General features: G+C 53.1%; 7 protein-coding genes across 7 annotated transcripts; 3 read left to right on the plus strand and 4 right to left on the minus strand.

Moving 5' to 3' along the window:
- Positions 1–5,512: 5,512 nt before the first annotated feature.
- J4E90_002597 (uncharacterized protein) lies at positions 5,513–5,918 on the plus strand (the record flags this gene model as incomplete). Its single annotated transcript, XM_051432176.1, has 3 exons — positions 5,513–5,549; positions 5,595–5,654; positions 5,719–5,918. The coding sequence occupies 3 exons, from the start codon at positions 5,513–5,515 to the stop codon at positions 5,916–5,918; spliced, it is 297 nt and encodes a 98-aa protein (XP_051293598.1).
- Positions 5,919–8,174: 2,256 nt separating this feature from the next.
- J4E90_002598 (uncharacterized protein) lies at positions 8,175–8,765 on the plus strand (the record flags this gene model as incomplete). Its single annotated transcript, XM_051432177.1, has 2 exons — positions 8,175–8,211; positions 8,263–8,765. The coding sequence occupies 2 exons, from the start codon at positions 8,175–8,177 to the stop codon at positions 8,763–8,765; spliced, it is 540 nt and encodes a 179-aa protein (XP_051293599.1).
- A 1,097-nt stretch (positions 8,766–9,862) lies between these two features.
- On the minus strand, positions 9,863–10,489 carry J4E90_002599 (uncharacterized protein; the record flags this gene model as incomplete). The annotated part of the gene is made up of 1 exon (XM_051432178.1): positions 9,863–10,489. One exon carries the CDS (start codon positions 10,487–10,489, stop codon positions 9,863–9,865), a length of 627 nt encoding a protein of 208 aa, XP_051293600.1.
- A 1,986-nt stretch (positions 10,490–12,475) lies between these two features.
- Positions 12,476–17,014, minus strand: J4E90_002600 (uncharacterized protein; the record flags this gene model as incomplete). The annotated part of the gene is made up of 4 exons (XM_051432179.1): positions 12,476–12,624; positions 12,676–12,733; positions 12,792–13,908; positions 13,962–17,014. The coding sequence occupies 4 exons, from the start codon at positions 17,012–17,014 to the stop codon at positions 12,476–12,478; spliced, it is 4,377 nt and encodes a 1,458-aa protein (XP_051293601.1).
- Positions 17,015–18,670: 1,656 nt separating this feature from the next.
- On the minus strand, positions 18,671–20,278 carry J4E90_002601 (uncharacterized protein; the record flags this gene model as incomplete). The annotated part of the gene is made up of 3 exons (XM_051432180.1): positions 18,671–19,630; positions 19,678–20,039; positions 20,089–20,278. The coding sequence occupies 3 exons, from the start codon at positions 20,276–20,278 to the stop codon at positions 18,671–18,673; spliced, it is 1,512 nt and encodes a 503-aa protein (XP_051293602.1).
- Positions 20,279–21,142: 864 nt separating this feature from the next.
- Positions 21,143–22,048, plus strand: J4E90_002602 (uncharacterized protein; the record flags this gene model as incomplete). The annotated part of the gene is made up of 1 exon (XM_051432181.1): positions 21,143–22,048. The coding sequence occupies one exon, from the start codon at positions 21,143–21,145 to the stop codon at positions 22,046–22,048; it is 906 nt and encodes a 301-aa protein (XP_051293603.1).
- An 81-nt stretch (positions 22,049–22,129) lies between these two features.
- J4E90_002603 (uncharacterized protein) lies at positions 22,130–25,953 on the minus strand (the record flags this gene model as incomplete). The annotated part of the gene is made up of 3 exons (XM_051432182.1): positions 22,130–24,432; positions 24,480–24,852; positions 24,898–25,953. 3 exons carry the CDS (start codon positions 25,951–25,953, stop codon positions 22,130–22,132), a joined length of 3,732 nt encoding a protein of 1,243 aa, XP_051293604.1.
- Between the last annotated feature and the right edge of the window lie 391 nt (positions 25,954–26,344).

Below are 26,344 nucleotides of genomic sequence, written 5' to 3' on the forward strand. Positions count from 1 at the left end.
CCTCATCCCTTCTCACTCTTCTCATTCGTCGCCGTTTGACACTGGCCGACAATGTGTCGGTAAAAATTCTCTCCTTCGTGGGCAAGTCTGTTGGCGTCATTACTACCTAGGCAGCAATTGAAAGTGCGTCGAGTTGCGAGGTTGCGGCGCCGCCGTTGCGTAGCACCCAGGTAGCCGCCCCGTGCCGAACGCAACGGGAACTCTGGGACCACTTCACCAAGATCTCCATCGAGGTGCCAACGCCGGTACGTTTCGCAAGAGAGTTTGCTAAGCACGATTGCGCAAACTGTTGGTTCTACTTCATTGGATTACCTACGTGCACCACCTGGGCCGCGTCCACTGCTCATGTCCGCTCCCTGCACGCCGGCCGGCTGGACCTAACGGTCGAGAATCCTTGAATGTTCAAAATACTTCCGAAGAGCTATATCAATGGCAAATATGAGCCTCGCGCTGGTTTACATTGCGTACGCAAAGGTAAATTGGGCCCCACATGGAAAGGAGAAGGTGCAGATTGAGGCAATTTCAAACCACTCTTTCCGCCCCAGTCTACCGGAGATGACGCAGACTGGCAATATCTTGTTTACTGTTTTAACTCTACGTTGAAGCATGCATCCGGTTCGTTTACCTCAATACGGCCAGCTCCTCGATGCTCTGATCGTACCGGTGTTGCACCGCAATATCCCATATAGTATCCCAATCCGCACACTGATGAGATGTACCCCAGCCGTTGAATCCAAATTCGTCGGGAACAACAGAATGCTCCAAAGACAAATCTCCTGCGCACATGATAGCCTTGAGTAGCAGTGTTAGCAATCGCATCTCTCCCTGGAACATGACGATGCGGATAGTCTCACCTGACGAAGATAGTCGAAGCAATGGTTTACATGCGACTCTGGCGAGAAGGTCGCCCTCTTACGTATTCCAGTAGCAGCTTCATTCATGAAACCTTCTAGTATACCGAGTCGCACTCGAACGGAGTCCTACGATCGTCAGCTAACAGTCGTGGTAGTAGCTGCGCAAGACTGACCAGGCAATGTAGCTGATGGAACATCGACATAGAATAGACTTCCGAGCCAGAGACGTTTCGATTCTTGTAGCTCGACGGTAGCTGGTAGCTCGACGGATCGGCTACAGAGATGATGCCATCGTCAACTGTGAGATACCAGTCAGTCCTTGCTGTCGGATCTCACACCGGGGTGATAATACTGGGCATGAGAGCCGCCCATGCGGGCTCTCCCGCATCTTTGGCGGTATAGTGGAACTTTGGATCCACATCAAAAGTAACGATGCGGGATGGCACTGGAGAACTTTGTCAGAATAGCTTTTCATCAAACCTCTGTTTGCTGCGACACATACCTGGCGGGAATGGCAACAAGCTCACCACATGGTTACCGTAATTCGAGTGCCTCTGCCCCAGAAACCAAGCCAGGCTACCGAAAGTCGCCATCCAGAGAACGAGGGAAGCACAGAAGAGGTTCCTGTACGAGAAGGACTGAGCGAGAGTGCGCGGCGGCAAACAAGACAACTCTGTCTTATCGTTTGGACTCTCAAGGGAAACATCGTCCGACAGACGAGCGTAAGCCATCACTGTCTTTCCTGTTAACTTCCCAACTCCAATCTCAGTTATCCAGTCTCACAAAGTTCAGAGTGTTAATCCAGTTGTTCTGATGCGCTGTGCGCCTTTTCGCTACCACAATCTCGCAACTAGACCCCTCTTCAGCTTTTTGGCTCCAGCGGTTCAGCAATACATCATGACTCTGATCATGTCAAAGTGCCTACTGCGCACGTATACTAGTGGTGGTCGGGTGTAAGCTGACACACACCTGACGGCTTCTTCCTCCGCAACCCGCCATAAGCTATCGCACCTATGTACGGCAACCTTCCTAATCAGCATAACCTTCTTCCTGGGATACGGTAGACGTGCAGTAAAATGCCATCAGCAATGGTCACGAGCGGTTGTACCCGCCAACCCCAGCCTGCGAGCGGCCCGTACCTTCTGCTTTGCACGCAGTTTAGGCTATATCGATGCTGACTACGGGTGTGAAGCGTCGTACTACTGCTTGAAACAGTAAAGTTGAGATGGTGGGGGAGGGTGTCAATTATCAACTTTTGCTCGTGGCGTTGGCTAGGTTCAATCGAGGTGGTGATAGTCAATGATGGGTGCAGGCGCCGCTTTTAGTCGTTGACATCTTTTGCTTCAAGAATTGTATTTCCTTGTAGATGCTAGACATCTGCTGGGCTTTGTTGTGTATGGTCGTGGCTTGTACCTGGATACGTGGGCAAATTTCTCAGTACATAACTTACCTACTGAGTTACGAAGAGAGGAAAGACTGGAAAGTAGTGGCGATAAGATGAATGCTAGTTGGACACTAATATAGGTCCTAGTGTGGTGGTCCTGCGGAGAAGAATATCCAGCACTAGTCAGTGTCACATTTCGCTACTAAGATCCAACGCGTCCAAGTGGTCATTGTGAGAAGGCAATTGCGTATAAGCTAAGCTTGGAAAGCTTGGTTGATTCAAGTCTAACGCTCACTTGCATGTCCATACTGTTAGCTGCGTACATCCGGTGTTGGCTTACGGCAGAGACTACAACTTCATTCGACGATCCGTGTCGACGAGCGAAAGGCTGAGTGCTCTTTCTGCAAGCTCTACTGCGATGAGCTTCTCGTAAAGGCAAGCAAGCTAAAGAGAGGGGGTTGACGCGTTGCATGGAGATGGTGGGTAGGCAGTGGAATCTACTAGCAGTGTGTGTGCAACTCTGCCTCTATTCGGGAAATGCTACTCTACTCCAGTCTGAGATCGACTCACCGACAACCCGAAACCTCTTCGTGTGTATGCAGAAAGACCACAAGTCTATATGCAGCGTCAGCAGATGAACACTTCGTCGGCATCGCGGTCCGTTTTGGAAGAGCAGCACGCTCAGTACGACGACCTTGTAGATTTTGATGAGCTTCAGCATCTATATAAGCCGTAGGTGATGGCATCTAGCTCGTTAACAAGCTCGCAGATTCACTCACAAACTTACCAACTTCCCATCGTTTTCCTCAAAACACATACATCAACACCATGCAGTTCACCACTCTCGGTCTCCCCCTCATCGCCCTCCTGTCTTTCGGAAGCGCTGCTCCCAGTGAGCTTCGCGACCGCAGTCCTGCTCCAGTCTCGAACCTCATCCAGTACCCCGCTGACCACAGCATCGATATGGTCAAGCGCGCGCATCTGGAGGCTCGATGCGACGTTAGTTGCCCTTGCAGCTGGTGCGGCATGACCATCTGCTGCGAGTGTACCTGCTAGACGTCGATGGATTAATGGCCTGGGTAAGTACTCTGTCAGTTATTGAGCATCCAAGTTGGACTAAGGCTTCGTGCGTCCATAGGCGGTATGACTGCTCAAGTCCTGCCCCTGAGGACATTGGATAAAGATCATTGCAGGATTACGAGAGGCCGGTCATTCGTTTACATAAATTTGGCAATTCAATGGTTCAAGACCTCATATGTACTCTTTACATGATCAATGCGTGTGCTTGCAATGCTCGTCTGTCCCTGTCTGGCAAAGCGAATGCGAAATCTTTGGATGCCACCTGGATGCTCCCTCAAAGGCGTATAGCCACGTCAGATGCTAGATGCCAGGGGCCGTGAGTATGGTTCGGCTGATGTACCCTTAAGACCTGTGCTTGTTCGATCACGCATGCAGCCCACTGTAACGAGATGACAGCAAATCCCCGAGCTATGTAATGACAGGTATCGGTACATACCTCAAAGAGAGCCTGGCAATGCGACACTTGATCTTGCCCGCTGAGACAGGCAGGTGCATGAACACATCAGCCTTGGCTTGTCGAGACGCTCTGGCAGGGTCCCGCTGGCAGAAATTTTCCGCGTCGACGCCTCATCCATCCTATCTGCTGCAGCACGTGACACCTGCCTTCACCGATCAAGCAGGAATGGAGAAGACGCGATTAAGCTCAAAATCCAAACGTCTAGCGTCCGTCTATGCGCAGCCGATGACGTCGGTTGTGGTATTACACGTGGCGTGGTGCGGCGCAGAAGCCGGGAGAAGTCGTGCGGTCCCACGTCTCTTGCAGGAATCGCGCATGAGGAACTAAGTCGACAGCTACATGTCCGACTTGCATATCCTTGTAAGGCGCGTATTGTGGGCCTCCCGAGGATTCTCCAAGGTTTGCATTGCTGTATGCACGTGCATTGTGGCGTCGATTGGGCTAGCGTAATATAATCTGTACGACACGTCACTCTGACAGTCATCAACAGCCACCACTTCCAGCAGTTCGGAAGCGTTCCATGAACAACACAACGACTGCCAGCGCAGAGCAGATGAAGATTGAGGGTGTGCTAACCCCGCCTTGAGCCTCGTGTTGTAGATCGACTCAGCTGCGCCTTCCGCTTCAAGCGCGCACAAGCGAATACCGAACAAGTGCCGTGTTGAAGAGTTGGCTAGCGTTCAGCGTGTCGGAGGGTTTGCGAGTACACCAAACCCATGGCCATAGCACGAACATCCAGGAACCGGACAGCCTGCAGAAGTGTGATGTGATATGGGCTGCATTCGATGCACGAACCTGGTGATCCTAGGGCTGAGCGGTTCACGCCAGGAACACATTCATTGATCTTGACACGCCGTTCTAGGCAATCGCATATGCCACCTCACCTCACTCATGTGGGTCCAGTTGGAGCCATGAGCTACCCTAATCCCACGTTCTTTCGCTTAACGTTGCATTGCTGCGTATGCGACCTTTGCAGCTTCAGCACGCGGAGCATGCTGTCTAAGATGATGCGCTTTGAGATGGCATCTACAGATACGGTACGGAATCGGCACGGCCCTTTATTCATCTAACCGTAAGCGGGCCGAACGCCGATGGAACTATGGGCCAATCTGCGAGACACATCTGGCATTGCATCGGGGCCTTGAGAAACTAGCATGGCAGCATCTCTCGTCGTCCTCCAGCTGCCAGCACATCGCTTGAACCAAGCTTAACAAGGTAGACATACTCACCACCAAAATTTATCCGTACCAGCTCATTGGTCTCTACATCCCAAACTTGTGGTGCCGAAAACACGCAGCAATCCGTCGTAGTGTCTGTACCGGGTTCTGGCGGTTGGAGTTTCTGCCTTGCCGCGTTCTCTTCTCGCTACCCCCGCAGTTGCTCGCTGAATGATGTTTCTGCCGGCCAATTATGGCGGAAATAGGCCTGCCAACGCAGCATAGTATCAGCTTCATGCTTTGTTCCCAAGCACATATGTGGTACGGCGGCTGCAGGCTGAATCTTTTTGAGATGGCCTTGTGGCAAAAGCGCTGGCCGGCCCTTACAGGATACCGAAAGTGAGGCTCTAATGTTTATGCCGGACTATAAACAGACGAGGAGATATGCTAGAGCGAGTGTTCTTTCCAGCCTTCGCACACGCAGTTGATCCTCCAGATCCCCACTCACGAGTCACTACCCCACACCAAATCCCTCGACAGCATCGCATTTTCATCCTTTCCCCCAAACCCATCTCGCACAATGGCGGCACCAGAGAGTTACGTTCAGAAGCTTCAGCGTGCGCAGACCACTGTCCCTGTGAGGGCCCAGCTAAACTTCCCAGACTACTGCGCCACGAACCAGATCGCCCAACCTCAGTTCCAAGATTACAGCGACCCACGAGGTATGCAGCCGTCCGCTCTACATGTTGCCCCACCATTCTCGACTCTGACTGACTCTCCTATCAGGTATACGGACAGCCTGGTCCAGCAGTGTCTTCGTACACGGTCGCGAATACCGAGCCCACCTCTGGCGAGACTACCGCTACCTCGAACAGTCCCGAGAAGAAGCCGCCGAAGTCGCTTGGAAAGCACTCAACTCCGCTCCTCCTCCTACGAGCACCGTGGTCCAGACGCAATACACCCGTGCCTACACGACATCTCGATAACTCTTCGGTCGCTTTCGCATAAAACAACAACAAGACTCAGGGGTAAAGGGCACTCCGGACTGCGCACTCGTCAGGAGACCACCCCCTGAAGGCTCTTTTGCTCAGACGCACTATCACTATGCGCTTACCACACATATTGTCTCTCGACCGACTTTTGCTGCGACCTATCTTCTTCTGATAGCTGGTTCTATACCCTTTTCTCTTTTGCGCTAGGTCTCTACCCTTCTTCAGCAACACCAACCCGTCGCGGTGTGTACTTCATTGTACCACACTGTGTACGGTATGGTTCCTGACCGCCCCGTTCCTTGTTCGGTCTTATACTGTATCTTATTTCGTTGGAGGTTTTTTGTCATTTTAGTAAGCGATCAATCGGGGCTTGGGCTATCTGGTTGTTGAGCATCGCCGCCAAACTGCCAGTCTCACAGCCTCCTTTCCCCCTTTTGAAGAACGGATGTAACTACGCACTATCATTCAGCAGCCGTGTTCCACTAAATCCACACTAAATCACAAAAAGAGCTCACGCGTGTCTGCTTGTTGCTAACTGGAGAATGTGCCTCGAGTAAGTTCAGGCACACAAATTGGGACCCTCACTGCCTACTTCGGAGGCGATACAGACAGTTTGTATGTACTTTCGAAAGACCGAATAGTGCTATGGGTTATGCTCTTTGCTTTCTGTTGTGGAACTTCCGCTTGGACAATATATTAGAGCAATCTCTGTGCTATGACACCAGCTTCGACCAAGCTAAATATTGCTCGAACACTTGAAGTAGGCACGGTACAGGCAATATGCGATGAGCACCGAAACATATCACGCCAATAGTTCTAACAGCTCCCCAGCCCCTAAATACTACACATCCATGGAAATTGTTCCAACTAGTATAGCCTCTTTCAGCTTTAGCCATCGCCATATGAGGATGTCTACCTCATTAGAAAGTCACATAAATGTGGGTCAGTACCGAGTGTAAGCTATCACTTGGCTTTCGAGGAACTACTGCACAGTAAGTCAACACTGTTGATGCTTCTTCCTTAACCAAATTACCGCATGTCTTCGTCAAGTACGTTGTCGTGTTATCACTAGATGTACATAGGATGGTACAATCTGCGTCATGATGTATACGCCACCTTTACTAACGCATAGCAAAGTCCTCGTCCGAGAATAGCCCAGTGAGGACACAGCTCATATGTACGAGAGTACGAAGAGCTATAGTGAAGGTTCTCCAACGCTGCGTAGTTATCGCTGTAGCGTGAAGCACGCGACAGGTACCAAAGAGCAGAAGGTAATACAAATAGGACAAGCGCGAATCTGACAGAAAGCAGATCTTGGATAATCCCTAACCCTTGGCATATCGCAACACCAGCTTGAATATAACCTGGTCCAACCACCACATTCCGCGACTTATACATCTTTTGAAGGCCCCAATTGCCGTCAAGATATCAGAAAGGCGACAGATATCTCATTGCCAAATACACTATGCTCAGCAACACCCCGAGCCTTAAGCGTAGGGATATCCACGGAACCCCGACATTCCAAGCGCCAGGCCACACAATGCGACACATGCTCAGTCTGATCCCCCTCCGCCGCATTCATGCCAACCATTACCCATCTTGGCATGCCACAGAAACCCCATTGGCCGACACCGCCATCTTCTAACGGACCGGAAACCTGAGATGTGTTAAGGCATTTCGAGGCAAGAACATTGCGTAGTGGCTGAGCAGTGGGGTGGGGTGAGGCTGAAGTGCGCTAATAGGTTCGCTTACGACGCTTTCCTCCTTCTCCTTACACCTTTTCTCCACATGTATCACGGAACGGGAGAACGCATAATGTTCGCTGTGTTTTGCGTTTCCAAACTACGTGCGTGTTGATCGTCTGCACCGCGCCATTTGTAGGCTAAAAGTAGATGCGAAACGTGCGTGTTGGTAACATGGCTTTTACGCGAGGCGGAAGGAATGCTATGCTGCCTCGTCGCCATACGGACGTGATTGCCTGTTGGGGCATTGGTGAGGCGGCAGTGACATCTGTGAGTTTCGAGTTGGCGCCCGTACTTGCTTGTGTGAAGGGTAGGGTCAGCTTTTGCGGTGCTGAGGTGGACATATATATGGAGCGTCTCCGAGATACTCACTATCATCATCGATACTGAGGCAATTGGCATCCCTATCCTACAAACAATACATAATTATACTTCCCGGCGAAGATTCAATACATCAATTTAATAAAACACCCCATCTATCAAAACATCAATATTAATATTAACCAACATGGCGCCCATCTTCAAGCTCCTCGCTCTTCTAAACCGTGAGTTCATTCCCCCAAATCAACCTCCTCCCATACTAACCTCCCCAACAGTCTCCCTATACGCAGCAGCCCAAGGCACCCAATTCATCACGGGCGTATGTGCATCAGACGCCGAGTGCGCCTCCGCGTGCTGCGGCTTCACATCTGGGAAATGCGCCGCACCCTTCGTAGCCAACGAACGAGGTGAAGGCTGCGGCTTCGGCGACGCACAGCCAAACAACAATGCTCTGAACGGCGCAGGTGGAAATGCCAGTGCGGATGCGCAACCAGACGCTGCTGCTCCGGCTCCTGCTCCTGCTGCCCCTCCTGCGGAAAGTAACACTGGAGCTGCAGCCCCGGCAGCAGCAGGCACGCAATTCATCACTGGAGCGTGCACATCCGATGCCGATTGTGCGTCGGCTTGCTGTGGGTTCAAGAGCGGGACATGTGCCGGTCCAGTTGTGGCGCAGGAAAGAGATGGCGGATGTGGATTTGGGGACGCGCAACCGAATGATAATGCGGCGAAGGCGTTGCAGGGACGGAGGCTGGGGAGGAGAGGCGCGAAGTATATGTAAGATGCTGGGAAAGATGGATGAAGTAGTGATGTGATGACGGAGACGAGTCTGGTGTCATTATAAATGTAATCAATCACTGGTCATCTTCAGTTGCATTATCAACTTCTCAATTTCTTTTGAACATCGTCATAAAAAATGATTCCATCTACTCTTGTCCGATAGAGCACTTGAAATAGCCGTCTCTTTCTTCGTAGCAAATGACAAGCGGCATAGCCAACGCGCACCAGACTACACATGTACGTCTGATGAAAACGTTTCCCACGTGTATGGTAAACATAGCGGGACTAGATCCGAATAATCTGCCCGAATACCCCGGGTGATACGCGTCTTAAGGGGAACTAGGAGTGTACGGTGATGTACGAGGCCAACCGTTGACCTGGTTTTGCATCTTGGTGAACCGGGGACCCTTTGCGCTCCCTAAAATAGCCTCGCAATACAGATGCCAGGTTTGAACTGTCTTTCAACGTTTGTTCTTCGAAGCGTGTAAGACCAAAAGTCCCGGTCGATCCGTTGACTTGTAGCACCAAGGGATATGCTTGCATGCATCCCTGTGACTACCGGAGCAAACCCCGCCTGAGTTTGTGGAAGTTTCAGCAATGTCAGCATGTCGTCGCAACAATAACATTGCTCAATCACAGATGCGTGGGTCGAGAAGGGTATAACGTGTAAAAGTAGCCTCACAACAGAGGCTAGCTCGATTCTCTTCTCATATTGCATACCCAGCCAGGTGTACGCCACTAACATGTCTAACGCCCATTTGTACTCCGGCGCTCCAATGCATGTAGAGAATGCAACCCAGTAGGAGAGAGCCCCATGTGTACGCCAAAACACCCCCTCGAGTGATGTAGAAAAGACTCGATGCCGTGCAACACAGAAAAGGCGGCAGAGTGGTTTGCACATTCCCGACAAAAGGGACAACAATATAACAGATGAAAAGGGATATCGAGAAAGGATGTTTCGAAGCGAAGTATGCCGAAGTCGTGAGTATGGGTCGAAGAGACGTGGTGTGCTTCTGATGGGATGTTAGTATTGATGTGGGATGGAATGGGAGTTGGTAGGAGTGACGTACGGATGCATTTCTGCAGCGCTGCTACATCTCAAGATGTTGTGTGGCCATTTGGGATCTCCTTGGAGCGGCCGTCGCCAGCCCAGACACCGCCGCCGACAGCCCTTGAGATGCCGACACCGAGGCCAACGGCAGCAGCGACGACGAGGAGAGCGATGACGATCTTAGCCCACAGTCTCTGTTTGCTGGTCATGTTCCGGAAGAAGGCACAGCCGCGCTTGCGCTTGTACGACTTCCGCTTGTCCAGCACAGCCTGCCTCGTGGGCCACATGGTGCACTCCTTGACGCGGCCATCGACCGAGTGCTTGGAGGGCTGCTGTGTGGAGGCGACGGAGAGGGGCACGCCGCCCTCGAGGTCGTGTTCGTGGACGGCGACGCCGAGGTGTGTCTTGCTCTGGAGGGCCGTGTCGTTGAGGGAGTGACGCGTCTCGCGGAGGGCCTCCGGGTGCTTGTAAAAGGCCGAGTAGGGGTTGGAGGGGTCGGCCGCCCACTCCTTCTTGGCGAGGTCAGCGTCGGCGGTGGCAGACGACATATTTGAGTCGTGCGAGGGCGGCGAGCGTAGCGGCTGCGAAGGCGGAGGAAGGCTGCTTAATGGGCTGGGGGAGCGCTGGACCGTGGCGCCGAAGGTGACGGGCTCGTGCTTCTCGTTTGCTGCCATTGTGACGTAGGCAAGGAGGGTTTCACGCTGGCAGTGCTGGGGCGTTTGATGTCTAAGAGGTGAAGCGTGGGCTCGTCAGGAGGACCCTTTCAGCGGCAGGCGGGCGACAGCAGCTGCAGTGGCCGGGCCGGGCGGTGGTGCGACAATGGGCAGCGGGGGTTCGCTTCACGACAGGCGCAGCATGGGGGAGATGGCAGCGATGGGTGAGGGTGAAGGCGTCGTTATCGCTTGCCGTGTGGTATCTGGTATCGTGGGAGATATGGCTGCAACGGGAAGGGGGGATCGCCGTCGACGAGGAAGGAGCGGACAGTGCACCAGGGGAGGGAAGCAGCGGGTCGACCAGCGTGCGTCGGTGCGTTGGCTCGGAATACGGCAGGCAGACAGGAAAGCTAAGCAGCGTCGCGGTGGGAGGAGCAGAGATATGAAGAGTTGTGAAGGCACGCCAGGCCCATGCCGCCTGGTGGACACGGTCTGTGTGAAAGCTGAGAGTTCGGAGCTAGGGTCAATCGTCGGGCCCGCTAGGCCGTTCGCAGCCATGTCCCTGCAACTGCCCACCGGCTCGTCGCTCTGGGTCGAGCGTAGCTGTAAGACGTCCCTGATCTTCATCGCTTTCACTCGCCCATTCGCTTCCAGCAGCTCACGTCCATCATCATTGTTACAGCGCCATGCCTTGCTCTTCCACATCATCACTGCAGCGTCTGTCCTCATCCTCTTCCATACCCCCACCACGTACATACGCTGTACATACACGCCCCCTTGACGCCGCTGAAGGCCCGCTAGATTGATTGCCGCGTGTCTGGCAGGTCGTTGAGTTACCTCGCAACGGGTTAGCAGCCTCGCAGGTCTAGAGCCGTGCGGCGCGACTGGAGTTTGGCTCATCTTGGCTGTTGAAGCGCTAAGACCCCTCGGGCTAAAGCGCGCATAAAACATATGCTGCATCCAATCTTTGAGCCGCCAGATGCACGCGGAGCACCTGGCCGAGAGCCTTGGTCGCAGCTTGTCTGTCATGCACCAACGCGCGACTTGCTGTTCTCGGTGCCACCTTCAACAGCGAAGCATTGGAGAAGGCGAACTTTTTTTTCTTGTTTTGTGCCCGCGCTTGAGCAACCCCGGCCTTGCGCGTCGTTGAGCCCGTTCTATTGAAACGCATGGCCTACCGCAGAGGCAAACGTCGCGACTGTGCCTCTCGATCGAGCGCGCAAATCGTCGATATAGCAGCGCTGTTACTCTGTAGGCGTCCCGAATGCCCACTGTTATCCTGATAAACTAGCGGCGTGTGAAACCGCTATAGCATCCACCCGAGCGGCGCAGCAAACATAGAGGCGAAATCTATGCACTCCTCCGGAACACATACGAAAGCAGATACGCCTATACGCCGACGCGACGAACATACGATCTGGAGACGGGAGGCAGGCTGAGATTAGATAACGCACGAATGATGCGTACCGCAAAAAAGGGTTCTGAAGCCCGCGCACGTGCGTTCCGCCCCAGCCAACATCGCGCTAATGCAAACTGCGGGCAAGCATCGCCTGTCCTACACAGCTCCTGTTCCTAGGGACCTATGGAACTATGATGCTGTCAAATGCGCGATGCGCGCCATAGTACCAACGCCCCAGACCGGCCCAGTCGTGTCACATGGTCGCCCACCGTCCGCGCTTGTAATGGCCATCTGGACCCAGCCTGGCGTTTGTATAGACTCGTCGATAGACTCTCCGATAGTTTTTGAGCAAGCCTCCAACACTTTGTGTACAAGGTTATTTGTATTGAGCTGAAAAGCAGCCAGCCCTGTGCATTACTACTTTTTGCTTATCGCACCCGTCTCTAATGCTGCCCGATCAGAAATGCCGCGCCAACGCCATGCCATGCCATGCGCAACCATCAGTCTGCGCGTTTGCTTGCTTCCTTAGCAAGAGCAGCCGCATCACTAGCCTACGTTCTGGGCCGTGTACCCGCCCGCGCCCAATCAAAACTCCTGTTCCCAAGCTTCTAGTTTGCGCCAGCGATTTCTTCTCTCTTGATACCGGATCTGTCGCACATGCCCTTGAAGATTCCGCCTTGGTCGTACAGATTTAGCGGCGAGTCGAGCTCTGCAATCAGCCCGGCGTCCATGACGCAAATCCTATCGTAGTTGATAACTGCCGCATGTCAGTACGAAGTCGGCGCGCGGCAGGCAGCGATGCACTTACTGGTCTTTAGTCGATGGGCGATGCACAGAAGCGTCTTGCCCTTGAAGCCATCCACGATCTGTTGGTAAATATTAGCTCATGTATTCAACAACACTGCTTGATGACGCAAAGCTTACCGTTTGTTGAATCTTCGCATCTGTCTCAAAGTCGACCGAGCTGGTAGCTTCGTCACAGACGATAATCTGAGATCCGCGGACGAGCGCGCGAGCCAAAGCCATCAACTGCCTCTGGCCTAGAGAGAAATTGAGACCCTCTTCCTCAACCACACTGTCGAGATGTATGCGTGCAGAGTGATCTTCCATAGTCTGGTCATTCGAAACAAGATCAGCTTGTCGCAGGGCAGACCAGAGCTCCAGGTCAGAATGTTCGTGGAAAGGATCCAGGTTGGACCGAATCGTTCCCTTGAAGAGAGTGGGGTCCTGCGGGATAATGGCCAGCTTGGAGCGTAGATCGTGAAGACCAATCTTGCCAATGTCTACACCATCAATGACGATCGAGCCACCTGACAGCTCTTGCAGTCGGAACAACGCCGACATGATGGACGATTTACCCGCTCCAGTGCGACCAACAACACCAATGCGCTCACCAGCACGGACATGCATGCTCAATCCCTTGAGCACCAAAGGTAGCCCATCGCGGTACCGCATCTCCACATTGTCGAAGACGATCTCGCCATGCTCGGGCCAGGTTGGTCGTACCTCGCCCATGTGCAGAGGCGCTTCTTCTTCGAGTTGGCTTCCGTAGTGGTGAATGCGCTCCGTGGAGTTCATATTGTTTTCGACCTCAGCAAGTTGACGAACCGTAAACTGGATCATCTGCACAATAGTGAGAATGTACGAAAGGACCAGACCAGCAATGCTAGGATCGACTGAGAAACGGCTCGTAACGACGAGGATACCCGTTGTGAAGACGAGTAGAATACCGACAATGTCCAGCCGGACACTCAGCCAGCGTTGATTGGCAAAGGTGAGGTAGTAGGCGCTGTTCATATCGTCGACAGCATCGCGAACGGACTTCGAGAACTGGTTTTGAAGACCGTAGGCGCGAATAGTCGGGGTACCCATGACAGCCTCGCCGAAGCGCGAGAACACCGTGCTACGAAGAACAGCTTCGTGACGCTTGACCTCGCGAGCAGAAGACCGGTAGAACGCCGCCGAGAACATGAACATGATGAACAGCGGGCCCAATGCGATGGCGTAATAGTAGTAGTACGAGATGATGAGGATAAAGACACTGTCCATAAACGTTAGCTCAAACCCTTTAGCCTCGTGTTCCGAGTAACTTACGAAATGATCATAGCAAGCGTCAAAAAGTACATGCGCATCGCATCCGTAATGGTGTTATCCATGACATCGATATCCTTGCTAAAACGATTCGTAATGCGTCCCAGCGGCGTAGTATCGAAAAAGGACATGGGTGCGCGTAGCACACGGGTGATGGCGCGATGCAGCATGACTTTACCAGCTCGGGTACCGAAGATGGAGACCGAGAAGGAGAAGAAGAACATGAAGAGGGCTTGGCTGAAGCCAAAGGCTGCATATGCACCAATGTATGCGCCCTCGGAGTAGCCGAATTTGTCGGAGGTCCAGTAGGATAGCCAGAGAGAGGTGACGATGTTGGCGCCTTGAGATAGGACGAGGAGGATGAAGACGAGGGGGCCGACCCAGATTCCGCCTCCAGCTTTGATGTATTCGATCCAGACTTCCCAGCTGACGCTCTTGGTTGCGCGTTCTTCCGTCTGCATGAGGGCGGCCTGTTTCTTCTGCTTCCGTTGCTTCTTTGTGCTCTTGACTTCTGCTTCGACTTCGTCCTCGTTGACTTCGTCTTGCTCTTCCTTCTCCTCTTCCTTGGCGGTTGAGCTCATGACTTGCACGAAGTCGGCGTTCTGGGCCATGAGGTTGTCAAACGTGTCGACGGCTTTGACTTCTCCTTGGTCCACCCAGATAATCCTGTCGCAGCGGCTTAGGACGTGGAGCTGATGGGTAGCTAGAATGCGGCACTTGTCTTTGAGCAGACCGCAGATGGCGTTGTCCATGATGTGGCGACCAACGTGGGCGTCGACAGCGCTCAAAGGGTCGTCCATGAGGATGATATCCGCGTTGAAGTAGATGGCTCGAGCAATGTTCATGCGCTGCTTCTGACCCCCAGAAACGGTGATACCGCGCTCTCCAATCTCGGTCGCGTCGTTGTGCGGTAACATGTCCAGGTCAGGACGGAGGGCGCAGGCATCCACAACTTGGTCATACCATTTCTTGTTGAACTCTTTGCCAAAGATGATGTTCTCTCGTACCGTAGCGTTCTGGATCCAGGCGTATTGCGGGCAGAAAGCACGCGAAGCGCCAAAGACAACTTCACCACTAGTCTTGCGCATGTCTCCTGCGAGAGCTGCAAGGAGCGAACTCTTTCCAGACCCAACACCTCCGATGATAGCCACAAGCTCGTTTCGTCCGATGTTGAGGTCCAGTCCCTTGATCTCGAAGGGCTTCTCCTCTTCTACAGCCGTCGCATCGGAAAGTGGTCTCTCTCCACCGTTCGCTGCGAGCTTAGCATTTGCCTTGCTTTCCCTCTTCTCTTTTCTAGTTTCTGGCTTCTTTCCTGGTGGCCCACCGGCACCGTCTTCTGCGTCCTGAGTGGGGTGACGCTCCCAGGTGAAGTTTGCGCCCTTCAGTGTGACCGCATCCTTTGCGTCGTAATCCCACTTTCCGCTCTCTTCAGCCTCTTCAGCTAGCAGGAACTCTTGGATACGTTTGACGGAAGCGTTCGCGTCGATGACCTGACCGATAACGAGCGGCAAGAAGTTGAGCGGGATACGCATGGAGTTGAACAAAGCCAGCGAGGAGAAAATCGGCGCGGGATCGAGATTGCTGTTGACCTGGGAGTAGGTGATGAACGAGATCATCGAAGCGAAGACGGGCATGGACATTCCGACGGAGAGAACGGCGTTTCGAATCGTAAGCAAAATCTGAATGCCGTGAATCTCCTTCTTTCGGATCGCCTGAATGCGCTCCAAGAAACTAGTCTCCCATCCGAAGTATTTGACGAAGCGAACACCTTGCAAAATTTCCTGGGTCAAGCTCACACGCTGATCGGTAATCTTGTTGATGGCAACTCTGCGACGGAACAGTGTCTTGACCGCGCGACCGAGTAGGGGCATAGCAATGAGAATGAGACCAAGACCGGGAAGAGCGCTGTATGTCAAGTTGACAAGAAGCAGCGCAGTTGTAATCAGAATACCAACGGGAGCAGTCCAGATCATGTGGAAGAAACCACTGGCCTGGTCGATACGGTAGGTATCCGTGGACATCAGATTGACGATTCGTCCGTTGCCCCAGCCTTCACCGTCACCTGCCACACCTGCCGCAGTCTTTGGTGATTGTTTCTTCTCTTTCTTCTTCAGCATCTTCTTGTACCATTTTACTTGAGCTTCGCTTCCTGGCTTGATATCGGGTGGTGGTGCTTCGAGAACAGCCTCGCCACCGGCTTTGGCTCTCCCTGAGAGCTTCATCGCCTTGTTGAAGATGAGAGCAATCAATACACCTCGGGCCTCTCCACCAATCATCATACCGCGGTACATGAAGTGGTTAGTAGCCAAACTCTGCAAGAACTGCATCGCGGTGATTCCAATGACCAGGCCGATACCCTCACCAATGTCTGGCGCCGGGGCTCCAGTTCGTTGCGCAACGTAAGCGCGAACAGCAAAATTGATGAGATAACGTAAGACGAACGGTGCGACCGCTTGGATGACGGATGCTGACAGCTGACATGTGCCTCCGATGATGAACTCCCACTTGAATGTGTCGAACATGGCACCCAGCAGGGGTCTCTCCTTGCCTTCTGCTCTCCGCCTCTTGAAAGCCTCTTCCAGCCTTGTTGCCAAAACCTCTGCACTCCTGTCAGGATTGACCTTCCAGATGTCGTTCTTCTCCAACGGCCGCTTGTAGCCCACTCTCATCAAGGGTTGCATCCATTGCCATGAGAGTCGGCTGAAGAAGCCTGCTGAATATTCGGGGCATACATCGCGTTCCTTTGGGATTGGCGGCGGATTATTCTTCAAGAAATTCAGGCGTTTGTAGAATGGCTTCCTTTTTCGTATCGATCTTGTCGCATTAGATTCACTGTCGCTGGCTTCCGAGTATGCGCTTGTACTGGACTGCAATCGCGCTAGTCTGCCTCTTGCACTGTGTCCATCTCCAGTTTTTTCCACATCCTTCTCCGTTGGCTCGGTACGTATTGGCTCGTACTCCGTCGGATTCTCTGCTGCAGCCTGCGGATCCACGAGTCCAAAGTCCTTCTCTTTTTCGTTCTCATCCAACGATGACGTTGATGGCGACTTCGCCATGGCGGTGGTTCAGCGGCTGGATGCCGAACGCCGAAGAAGGGTCGCGGTGATCGTTGTGTAGGGCCGAAACAAAGTTTGGCGTCCGATGCTGAACGTCACTGTGAAGTCGCAAGGCTGGGGAGGATATTAGATGTTGGTGAAAAGAACGACTAACGCCAGGACTCACGCGGCGACATGTTTGCGAGTGGCAGGCAACGACTAGTCTATATGGCCTCGGAGCAGTCATGAAATCAGTGCATGCACCCGCTCAACATTTAGCGCGTGGTCTTTACCGGAGATAAAATTTCGCCAATGAACGGCTTCCGCGAACCGATGCATGTATAATCCGGGGGCTGTTAGCATCAGGAATGTTCGAGTCCCTCGGCACATATTTCGACCCGATGGCCCGAAAGGCTTGATGTTACTCTTCAGCTGCTCCACGATGCTGCATGTTGGCGACGCGAGTGCGCCATCAGCAACAGGCGTCCATCATCCACGCGCAACAACCGTGTCTCGGCTTTGACAGTTCCTTGACAGCTGCTTAGAAATTAACTTCCGCGGATTCGATGTCGTAAAGAGCGTGTGGACACGCAGCCATGATCGGGCAACAGTGGGGCCATCGCTGCATGAAACGATGGCAAAAAGCTTTGGCCCAGACCCGACATGCCGACCTGTGGATTAGTCGCGCCCGTCACCTGTTTGCACAGACAAAGTTTCCCTTCAGCTGGGCGCACTGCGGCCGTAACTACAGTATTGGTTGAGAAGCGGCATTCGGGCATGTGTAAAGGTTGGCCCGTTGTTGTTGACTACCCATCTTGTCGGATGCCCACCTACCGGATCGACAACTAAGCGACTTCCAGATTGGCAGCATGCATCCGTCATATAGCAATATGATGTGTGTAACCCACAGCGCATCTAGATGAGACCTATCTTGCGACTGTCAGAGTGCATGCAGCGCACGACGTCTGACTGCACTGAGCATGCATATCGGATTACGTGCACTTCGGGCTACACACGTGTGCGTCCATTGGCCAAACATGTCCGACGTAGTCATGAAGCCCGAAGTGTCGCGTCCGATGTGGAAACCTCCTCTTGCTGGAAACGGCCCGTAAGCAACGTCGGGGGTTATCAAGGTCCGAACATGTGTAAGCACACAAATATGTAAGATGTATCATGGCTATCGATTACGTCGCGAATCAATCTTGGGACAGACTAAGGAGGAACATCGCTTTACATCGAGCAAAGCGCCAGCAATACCGCAACAGTTCTTCGTTGCAAGCGTCGTGCCTCGCGCATACAATCGAAGTCTCACTGCCACACCCTGGGGAAGGTTATTCTTGTGCCTCACTCGACAACGAGGCGTCGCACGCCGCAATCAGCACTAACCACGAACACGAGGGTCAATACTGTTGAAGAGGGGTTGTACAATCAACAATCACGATGGTCACATTGGAAGAAACGTAGCCAATTCAAAGGCGACCGATGAACCGCAAGATTGTGCCATTGTTGTTGAGAGGTCAAGTGCGCTGGATGCTTCAGAACCTTCTGAATGCTGGGCCTAGCCGTCATAGCCATACACACAATGGCGGAGCAGCGAAAGATGACCTATTTACAATTCTACAGCAGTCATAGCTTCAAGTCAGTCGTATGGGGTATCGCAAGGAACTGACAATGTTCCTAGTTATCCACTCCTATGTGGACGTTCTTCTCCAGTCCAACCGCGGAAGTGAGCACTTCCTTCTCCTTCTCGCCCTTGAGGTTTGGCAGCTCTTCCATAGCCTCCTTGAGAATCGACAGAGCCGATTCAATCTCCTGCTCCGTGATAACAAGCGGCGGCGCAAGGCGAATGATGTTTTGGTGTGTGGGTTTCGCCTGTCCATCAGAGTCAGCACCATCAACCTCTTTCACATGCATAATCTTGAGGGCTCTTCCTACCAGTAATCCCTTCTCTTTGCAGAGCATGCAGAGATCCCATGCGCTGTGTCCGTTTGTCTTGCTTTCGTCGATGACAATTGCGTTCAAGAGGCCCTTTCCACGAATGATCTTGATCATGGGGCTGTTGATATTCTTGAGGCCTTCTCGGAACTTGTTGCCTAGTGTCTCAGCGCGCTCAACCATGTTCTCCTCTTCGATGAGCTCAAGAGCCCGGATCGCGACAGCAGAGCCGAGAGGGTTGCCGCCGTACGTTGAACCGTGAGTACCAGGTTCAATAGTAAGCATGACTTCTTTCGAGCCGAGAACGCACGAGACAGGGTACATGCCACCTGAGATGGCCTTGCCTAGCAGGACCAAATCAGGCTTGATGCCACTCCACTCATGGCAGAGCATCTTGCCTGTCCGCGCAATACCCGTTTGGATCTCGTCGCAGATGAGCAGGACGTTGTGCTTATCGCAGAGTGCCCTCACTTCCCGCAGGTAGCTGTCATCTGGGACCACGATACCCGCCTCACCCTGAATGGGCTCGACCAGGAAAGCAGCTAGGTTCTTTCCATGCTTCTCGAAAGCTTCCCGCACATCGTCGACATTGTTGTAACGGAGTGGTTTGCCAGTGGCGGGGCACGCACTTCCAATACCAGGGAGGTACGGGCCGTAGTTGTCGCGAGACTCGGGGTCAGTAGACATGGTAATGGCGGCAAACTACCACCATGTTAGCTAGTTTGGAGAGATGGGGCAGGCAGGCATACTGTCCGTCCGTGGAAGTTCTCCTCTACCGAGAAGACCAGCGCCTCGTTCTGCGGGATACCCTTGACTTTATATCCCCATTTGCGCGCGACCTTGACGGCTGTCTCAACCGCCTCGGCGCCAGTGTTCATGGGAAGGATCATGTCGAAGCCGAACAGCTTGGTGGCATACTCTGCAAAGCGCGGGAACACATCGTTGTAGAAAGCGCGACTGCTCAGAGTCAATCGCGAGGCTTGCTCAGTGAGGGCCTTGACAAGCTCGGGGTGGCAGTGACCCTGGTTGACGGCGCTGTAGGCGGAGAGGAAGTCGAGGTAGTGCTTGCCCTCGGGGTCCCAGACGCTGCAACCACTTGCTCTTGAAAAGACTAGTCTGTGTTAGTCATGCATTCCAGCCATAACTCCTTGATTGCATACCAATGGGGAGTGGGTGGTAATTGTGCGCAGCGAAGTCGGCCTCGGTCTTGATGGCATCTTGCGACGACGCCGAGTGGTACTTGGAGGGATCTGGGGTGCCTGTGGGGTGGAAAGAGCGGGCGGTGGGCTTCAGCGTGGTGCTGTTGCCATTTGCCGCCGCCGTGTCGTTCTGAATTGCGCCAGGAGCCATGATGGTGGACGGTGGTGATGCTAACGTGGGGTAGTGGGGAAGGGGATGGTTGCTGCGCTGGAGCGTGAGTTGAGGATGCAAGAGACGGAAGCAGCGGCGGCGGGCTTCTTATTTTGTTCCTTGGTTGAGGGTTGTGCCGTGGATCGCCTCCAACTGTACTTAGGAGACAGTCTTCGTAAGAGCGACTGGTGTTATCGCCTCAAGATGCCTTTAGAGGAACGCGACCAACGAGCGCCCTCGGCTGACTGCGGGTTATGCATATAGCGCCGCTGCCATTGGCTCGTGACGGCGGGACGGGCATGGCGCGCTGGACTGCTGCGAACACGCATGCGAAGGAGTCGCGGGAATGCGCAAACTGCGAGAGGCTGTGTTCGGTGATGCGGTTTGGCGATGATGATAGGCATGGCGCGTGTTGCCGGTAAAAGTTACCTGTTCGTCTTCGTGCCTCGACGCGTTGCGCCATTTTCCCGCCTGTTCGAGCAATCACAGCATGGCAAGCTCCGACACCACCATCACGACATCGGCTGCGATAGCCTTTATTTGTTTCGTAGTGCAATAGCCTTGACAGTTCGTAGCTGTCTGCGCCGACCGCCTAAGGGTTCTGATTTCACTCATGTATGCATCGCGCACTTGTCGCAGAGCGCTGGGGTACAGTGGGACGGACTGCCCAAGACGAGACTGGCGTCATAGCTAAAGCCTGGATTACCTACTGTACGGCAACGATAGCCAACACGAAAGTCAGCCTTGCGAATACAGAAATTCCGTCGCATGTCTTCACATACGGTCAGTCGTACACTAGCCCTATTTGCTACATTCCAACCATTACGAATTACGAGTCCATCCAGCTTCTCACGATACACTACCATGTCTACCAAACCACCACTCAACAAGTCTTCCCCAATTCACTGGATCCTCGACTGGGACGGCACCATCACCAAGAAAGATACACTAGACGCCCTCGTCAACATATCCGTCGCCACGAAACCCAGCTTCCCCACCCATGACCACTGGAGCAATGTGTCGAAGGCATACATGAACGACTACACGGCTACCCTGGCCCAACTCGCTCCTAATGGTACACTACCCAGCACAGTCTCGGCAGAGAAACAACTCCTCGCCCAAATGAGAGCTGTGGAACAACGCAGTCTTGATCGCGTATCTTCTTCTGGTATTTTCGCTGGCTTGACAAAAGATGTGATCGGCGCCGGCGCAAAGCAAGCTATACACTCACGTGCTGTAGAGCTACGAACTGGGTTCGAGGGTTTCTTCAGACATATCCAGCACGACCGCAAGAAGGATGGATTCATGCTTCTCAGTGTTAACTGGTCTCGCACATTCATCCAGTCTTGCCTGGGTGCAGCAGATATCGTTGAGGTACCTACCTCTTCCGTCATGGCGAATGAACTGGATAATATTGAGGCTGGAGAGCCATCCGCCGGTAGAATCATCTCGACTATCCATGATGACGCAGGTATCATCATGTCGAGCGGCGATAAGCTGGAGAAGATGAAGCACATCCAATTCAAAGGCCAAACCGTGTACGTGGGCGATAGCTGGACAGACATCGAATGCTTGCTCGCAGCTGACTTGGGGATCTGTATCCGAGACGAACCCATGGGAAGTTCGCAGAGAAAACTTGCAGAGTCGTTGACAAGATTGGATGTATCATGCCCGCATTTAACCGACTGCACAGAGGTTGACGAGTGGGGAGTTGTATGGGCGAGGGACTTTGCGGAGATTCAAGATTGGATTGCCAGCAAGTCATCGTAGACTTGCAATTTAAACGAACACTACCAGTGTAATACATCCCATGTTTCAACTCCAGACGCGCACGCTATGTGATAACTTCGCTCAAGCCTCCGTCTCAACACCCGCTCCATCCCTCTCATGATGATGGAACATGTGTCCAACCTTCTTCTTTCCACGATCACCGACATGCTTCATCCATGCCAAAGTCCTCGGTCCTTTCCATTGCATCATGCCCCTATGCTTGCGATGCAGAGCGTGTGCACTCTCCCTGTAGTCCTTCATTTTGCTGATAGGGCCGCTGGTACCGTCTGTACTCAATTTCGAGTCGATCCTTTTACCGCCATCTTGAAGGAAGTCTGGAACAAATTTCTTCTTTTCAGGATCCTCACCGTCGTCTTCAGAATCGGAGCTGTCGGAGGACGAGCTGTCGTTGTCAGTCTCTTTGTTGTCGTTGATACCGGGCTTGTCGGAGCCTTCCGAATCATCCCAGTCGGTCCACTCATGGTCATTGGTAACTTCGAGAACTTCCATGACGTTGGAGATGTGCTTGTCGCCCTTTGCGAGCTTTTCGTGGTATCCTGACAGGCCGGACCAAAACGTCAATGTTACTTCGATCTCGCCAACCTTCTCACCATATGTTTCAAGCACATTGTTTTCTGCGCGCTTCAAGTCGCCACTCCAGATGGGGATGCGTACTGTCTGTTCCTCGTTGTCGGGAACATCTTTAAGCCAAAGGATACCAAAACCCGGGGTGTGGTCTCGGAATGTGGCATCTTGTCGGAATTCGAATACCAATGGCGCACAGTAGCGGGCCCGCACAGGTAAGCGAATGCACTTGTCCTTCGTCGTAGTCCAGATAGTCGAGCCACCCTCCGAGTGAACTTTGCCATTTCGTCCCCGCGAATGTAATTTTGCACGTTCTAGTGGAGTACGAACCTTGAGTCGAAGAGGCTGCAGATGTTCTGGAACGTCAATGGACTTTATGCGGGGATTGATGTCCACGGTCCCGTAATCCCAACCAAGCATGCTTCGTGGTAATTCGACTTGCGCGCTTCGGAAGACCATGGAGATTCTGACCCGACCATATCCAACTCCTCCAGCGAGTGGGAACATGTGATTGATCTGACTGCGCTTTTGGAAGACCCTTTCTAGAGGCAGGTAGACGATCCCAAGCAAGGCGTCGTCTTCGTGTACGCGAGCATCCCGAACGGCAACGTGTACTTCAGTATTGCGAACATCTCGGATAAAGCGCTCGCAGCCAGCGTTGAAGAACGGTTTCGAGTTCTTTGGCTTGGTACGTGTCTTGAAGATCTTCTTGTGGTTGAGGATAATGGTACAGTATGAAGAGGGTAAGCCGTCGCCTTCTTCCTCTTCGTCGGTTGCCTCCGCGTTTGCAGAGTCTTTCTGCTTGTTCAACGTTTCCAGTTCCAAGCCGGTGATTTGGTGGATCTGGATACTGAGTATACCCGAAGGGTAGTCTTCGGAGGGCGGAGACGCGATAATGAGCTGGTCTTGCCGAGCTTTGAACTCCTCGGACTTTTGCTGTTCCACTTCATCGCGATGGTCCTCACTTGCTTCTCGAAGTTTGTTCTCTGCCTCCTTGTACATCTTCTTCTTCAGCTGGTCTATGTTCTTGACATCCTGGTCCTCATCTTGCATCGCAAGCTGGTCATCAGTTATTCGGGTCTTGGAGAAGTAACCCAGGCTCCAGCTCAGCTTTCCTGGCATCTCGTCCCCGCGTTTGAGGGCTCTGAAACCGTCCTCGCGATCGTGCATCTTGCCGTTGGTCTCGTCGCTCTTCATCAACTCTTTGAGGTCGACTTCGATACGTCCCAGGTCGTCATCAGCAGTTGAACGGTCAGAATCCCACAACTGTAGCCTCAGTTTCTCGTCTACATTCAACTGGTCAAAGGTGACGCAGACGAAGCAGTGCTCATCCCAATGCGGATTCATGTTATCCTGGAGAACACGTGTTGACCACAGCGGCTTTCCGAATTTGGCCCATCCCACGCTCACGTAGGGATCTGCAGAGCCTCCAAAAGGACCGATCTTGGTATCGCCATGTTTGAAGTCAAACGCGTACTTGATGCGCACCATGATAACTCCCTGTGCAAGGGTATCCTTTTTGAAGTCGTCGCCCATCATCATGTCCTTGAGGTCTAGAGTCAAAGATTTAGGCGCGACATACTCAGCCAAAGCTGCATCCATGGATGACTGCACGAAGCTGGAGATCAAAGGTACATCCATGAGGTTCGGGCCCTTCTTTATAAGCGGCACACACGAGAGAGTGACCTTGGGTTGCCCCATGAAGGACATGGTGCAAATCGAGAAGAATGGAGGATCAGGGCACAGCTGCAGACGGAAGCGCATAACACCAACTATGCCCGCGAGGTCGACCCAGACAGCTAAAACACGTAAGCAGCTGAGCGCTTAATGAGAAGGTCAGACTTACGTATCTTGAAGTTACCTGGCATGTAGAACGCCAACAGTATGTGGGCATGTTTGGCGCGCGACTTGATACCCTTGCCCGTGGATGGCCTGTATGCGAATGCAAGTTCAACGTTGACGAAGTCTCCGTCTTCTGCTTGCATGTCGTCTTGTTGTTCGTCGTCTTGGCCGTCACCATCGTCATCACTTGTTTCGACAGTCCGGTCACCTTTTTCCTCATCCGGAGACTTTAGGTTTCCATCGGAGCCTACTGATCTGGCAGCCCCACCTGTTGGAAGCCATCGAACGCCGAGGATGCGGAGGGCCTCACTACCCTGGCCAAGATCTTCGACAGCCACCATGCGAACCATACTCGGAAGAGAGGCTTGCATGACATCCTACAAAAGTTAGTGTTTGTACTGAAATTACTGTCGATTACGTACCTCAAGCGTGTCTGAAATGCTGGTGAATAGATCCGGGTTGATCAACGGCCATATTGAAGCCATCAACGAATTGAGCCACTGTGTGCTTTCCGCAGTTTGGGTCTTGGCCAATCTCTGGCCCTTTTGTCGCTCCGCCTGCCAAACCTCGACATCCCAGACATTCTTGATTTTGTTTTCTGACCACTGTCGCATGAAGAGTATGATTGCTGTCGAGACGAGTGCCATGACGCTGAGTTCAGCGGCCTTCCATGCCTGTCTCCCCCAGCCGGTGGCATGGCGTGTCGGCCAGAATAATGTGTTGACCAGCATCAAGCTAACCGCAGCTGCTCCCACGCCAGCGGTCACAGCCTGCATGTACACGGTTGTAATCTCGCCTCGTGTCCTGTCAAACGACGGAGGTGGAAACAAAACTTGCATACCCGTATGCGCGTCTTGCGATTCCTGCCCTTCGTTCTCGAGATGTTCGTCGCTCTTGTTGATGGCGTCTTTACCGGTCATTGTACGTGGATCGGACCCTGCAGCGCTCGGGTTCTTTGCGGTGCTCTTCAGCTCTCGGTCGGTATAGTCGTGAATCTTGATGGGTAGATGGGTGATGGGATCTGTGACTTCGCGATCTGCACCGTCGGCTTTGAACTTCTTCATATCCTTCCGGGCCTGCTTGGGATCTGAAGATGTTAAGCCGTCCTCTGTTGTATCCTCGAGTCCATCTTCGTCGCCTTGATCTTTGGCCAGATTCTGGTCCTTCTGTTCGGGTGTGTTCTTTCCGGCGTGGTCGTCTGCAATGGGCTCGTCTTGCTCGATGTTCTTGTTCCTGACTGGGTATGGCCCATTGCCGTCGTTGTCCAACTCAACGTCTCTTCCATGTCTGAAGACATTGACGGCGTCCCCTAGCCGGTCGCGTGTGCTCGGTTCGTTACTGCCATCTGGATGACCGTACTCGTCTTGTCTTCTTTGCTTCTCCTCCCTGTATTTCTGGACCGTAGGTATCGGGTTATGGGCGTTGTGTGGCCGTCGGTAGTCCTTACGCCGGGCCTCTACGTCCTCGACACCGGACATGATGAAGCGGCGCGGACTGGATTGTGTCGGTAGTGGTAAAGGTGGTTCGATGAGCAGCGAGTGGTGGACCCGGCCAATTAGTGGTTGGGGGTAGTGTACAGTCGTGGATTCATTAGTCGTGTGAGATCGTGAGTCGTGGGAAGGCTTGCGAAACCTGTCGCATTGGCAGTGGAAACAGGAAAAGCGCTAATACAGGGAATGTTCTGCTCTGATCGCAATTGACGTAGGTACAAGCAAGGGACATGGGAAAAGCCCGTCTTGCATGATCCACTTGGCGCGCTGGCCTTGAAGCGCCTGCACTTGCAGCGCCGAGGATCCGGGATGAAGACTGGCCCCGCATGATGCCCGTGCATGCCCAGGTGATGGTCTGCTGGTGGTGCTTTCTGGCGGT

This window comes from Alternaria incomplexa (assembly GCF_024043165.1).
Source record: "Alternaria incomplexa strain BMP 0042 chromosome Unknown scaffold_3, whole genome shotgun sequence".
In the NCBI taxonomy this organism is placed as follows: Eukaryota; Fungi; Ascomycota; class Dothideomycetes; order Pleosporales; family Pleosporaceae; genus Alternaria; species Alternaria incomplexa.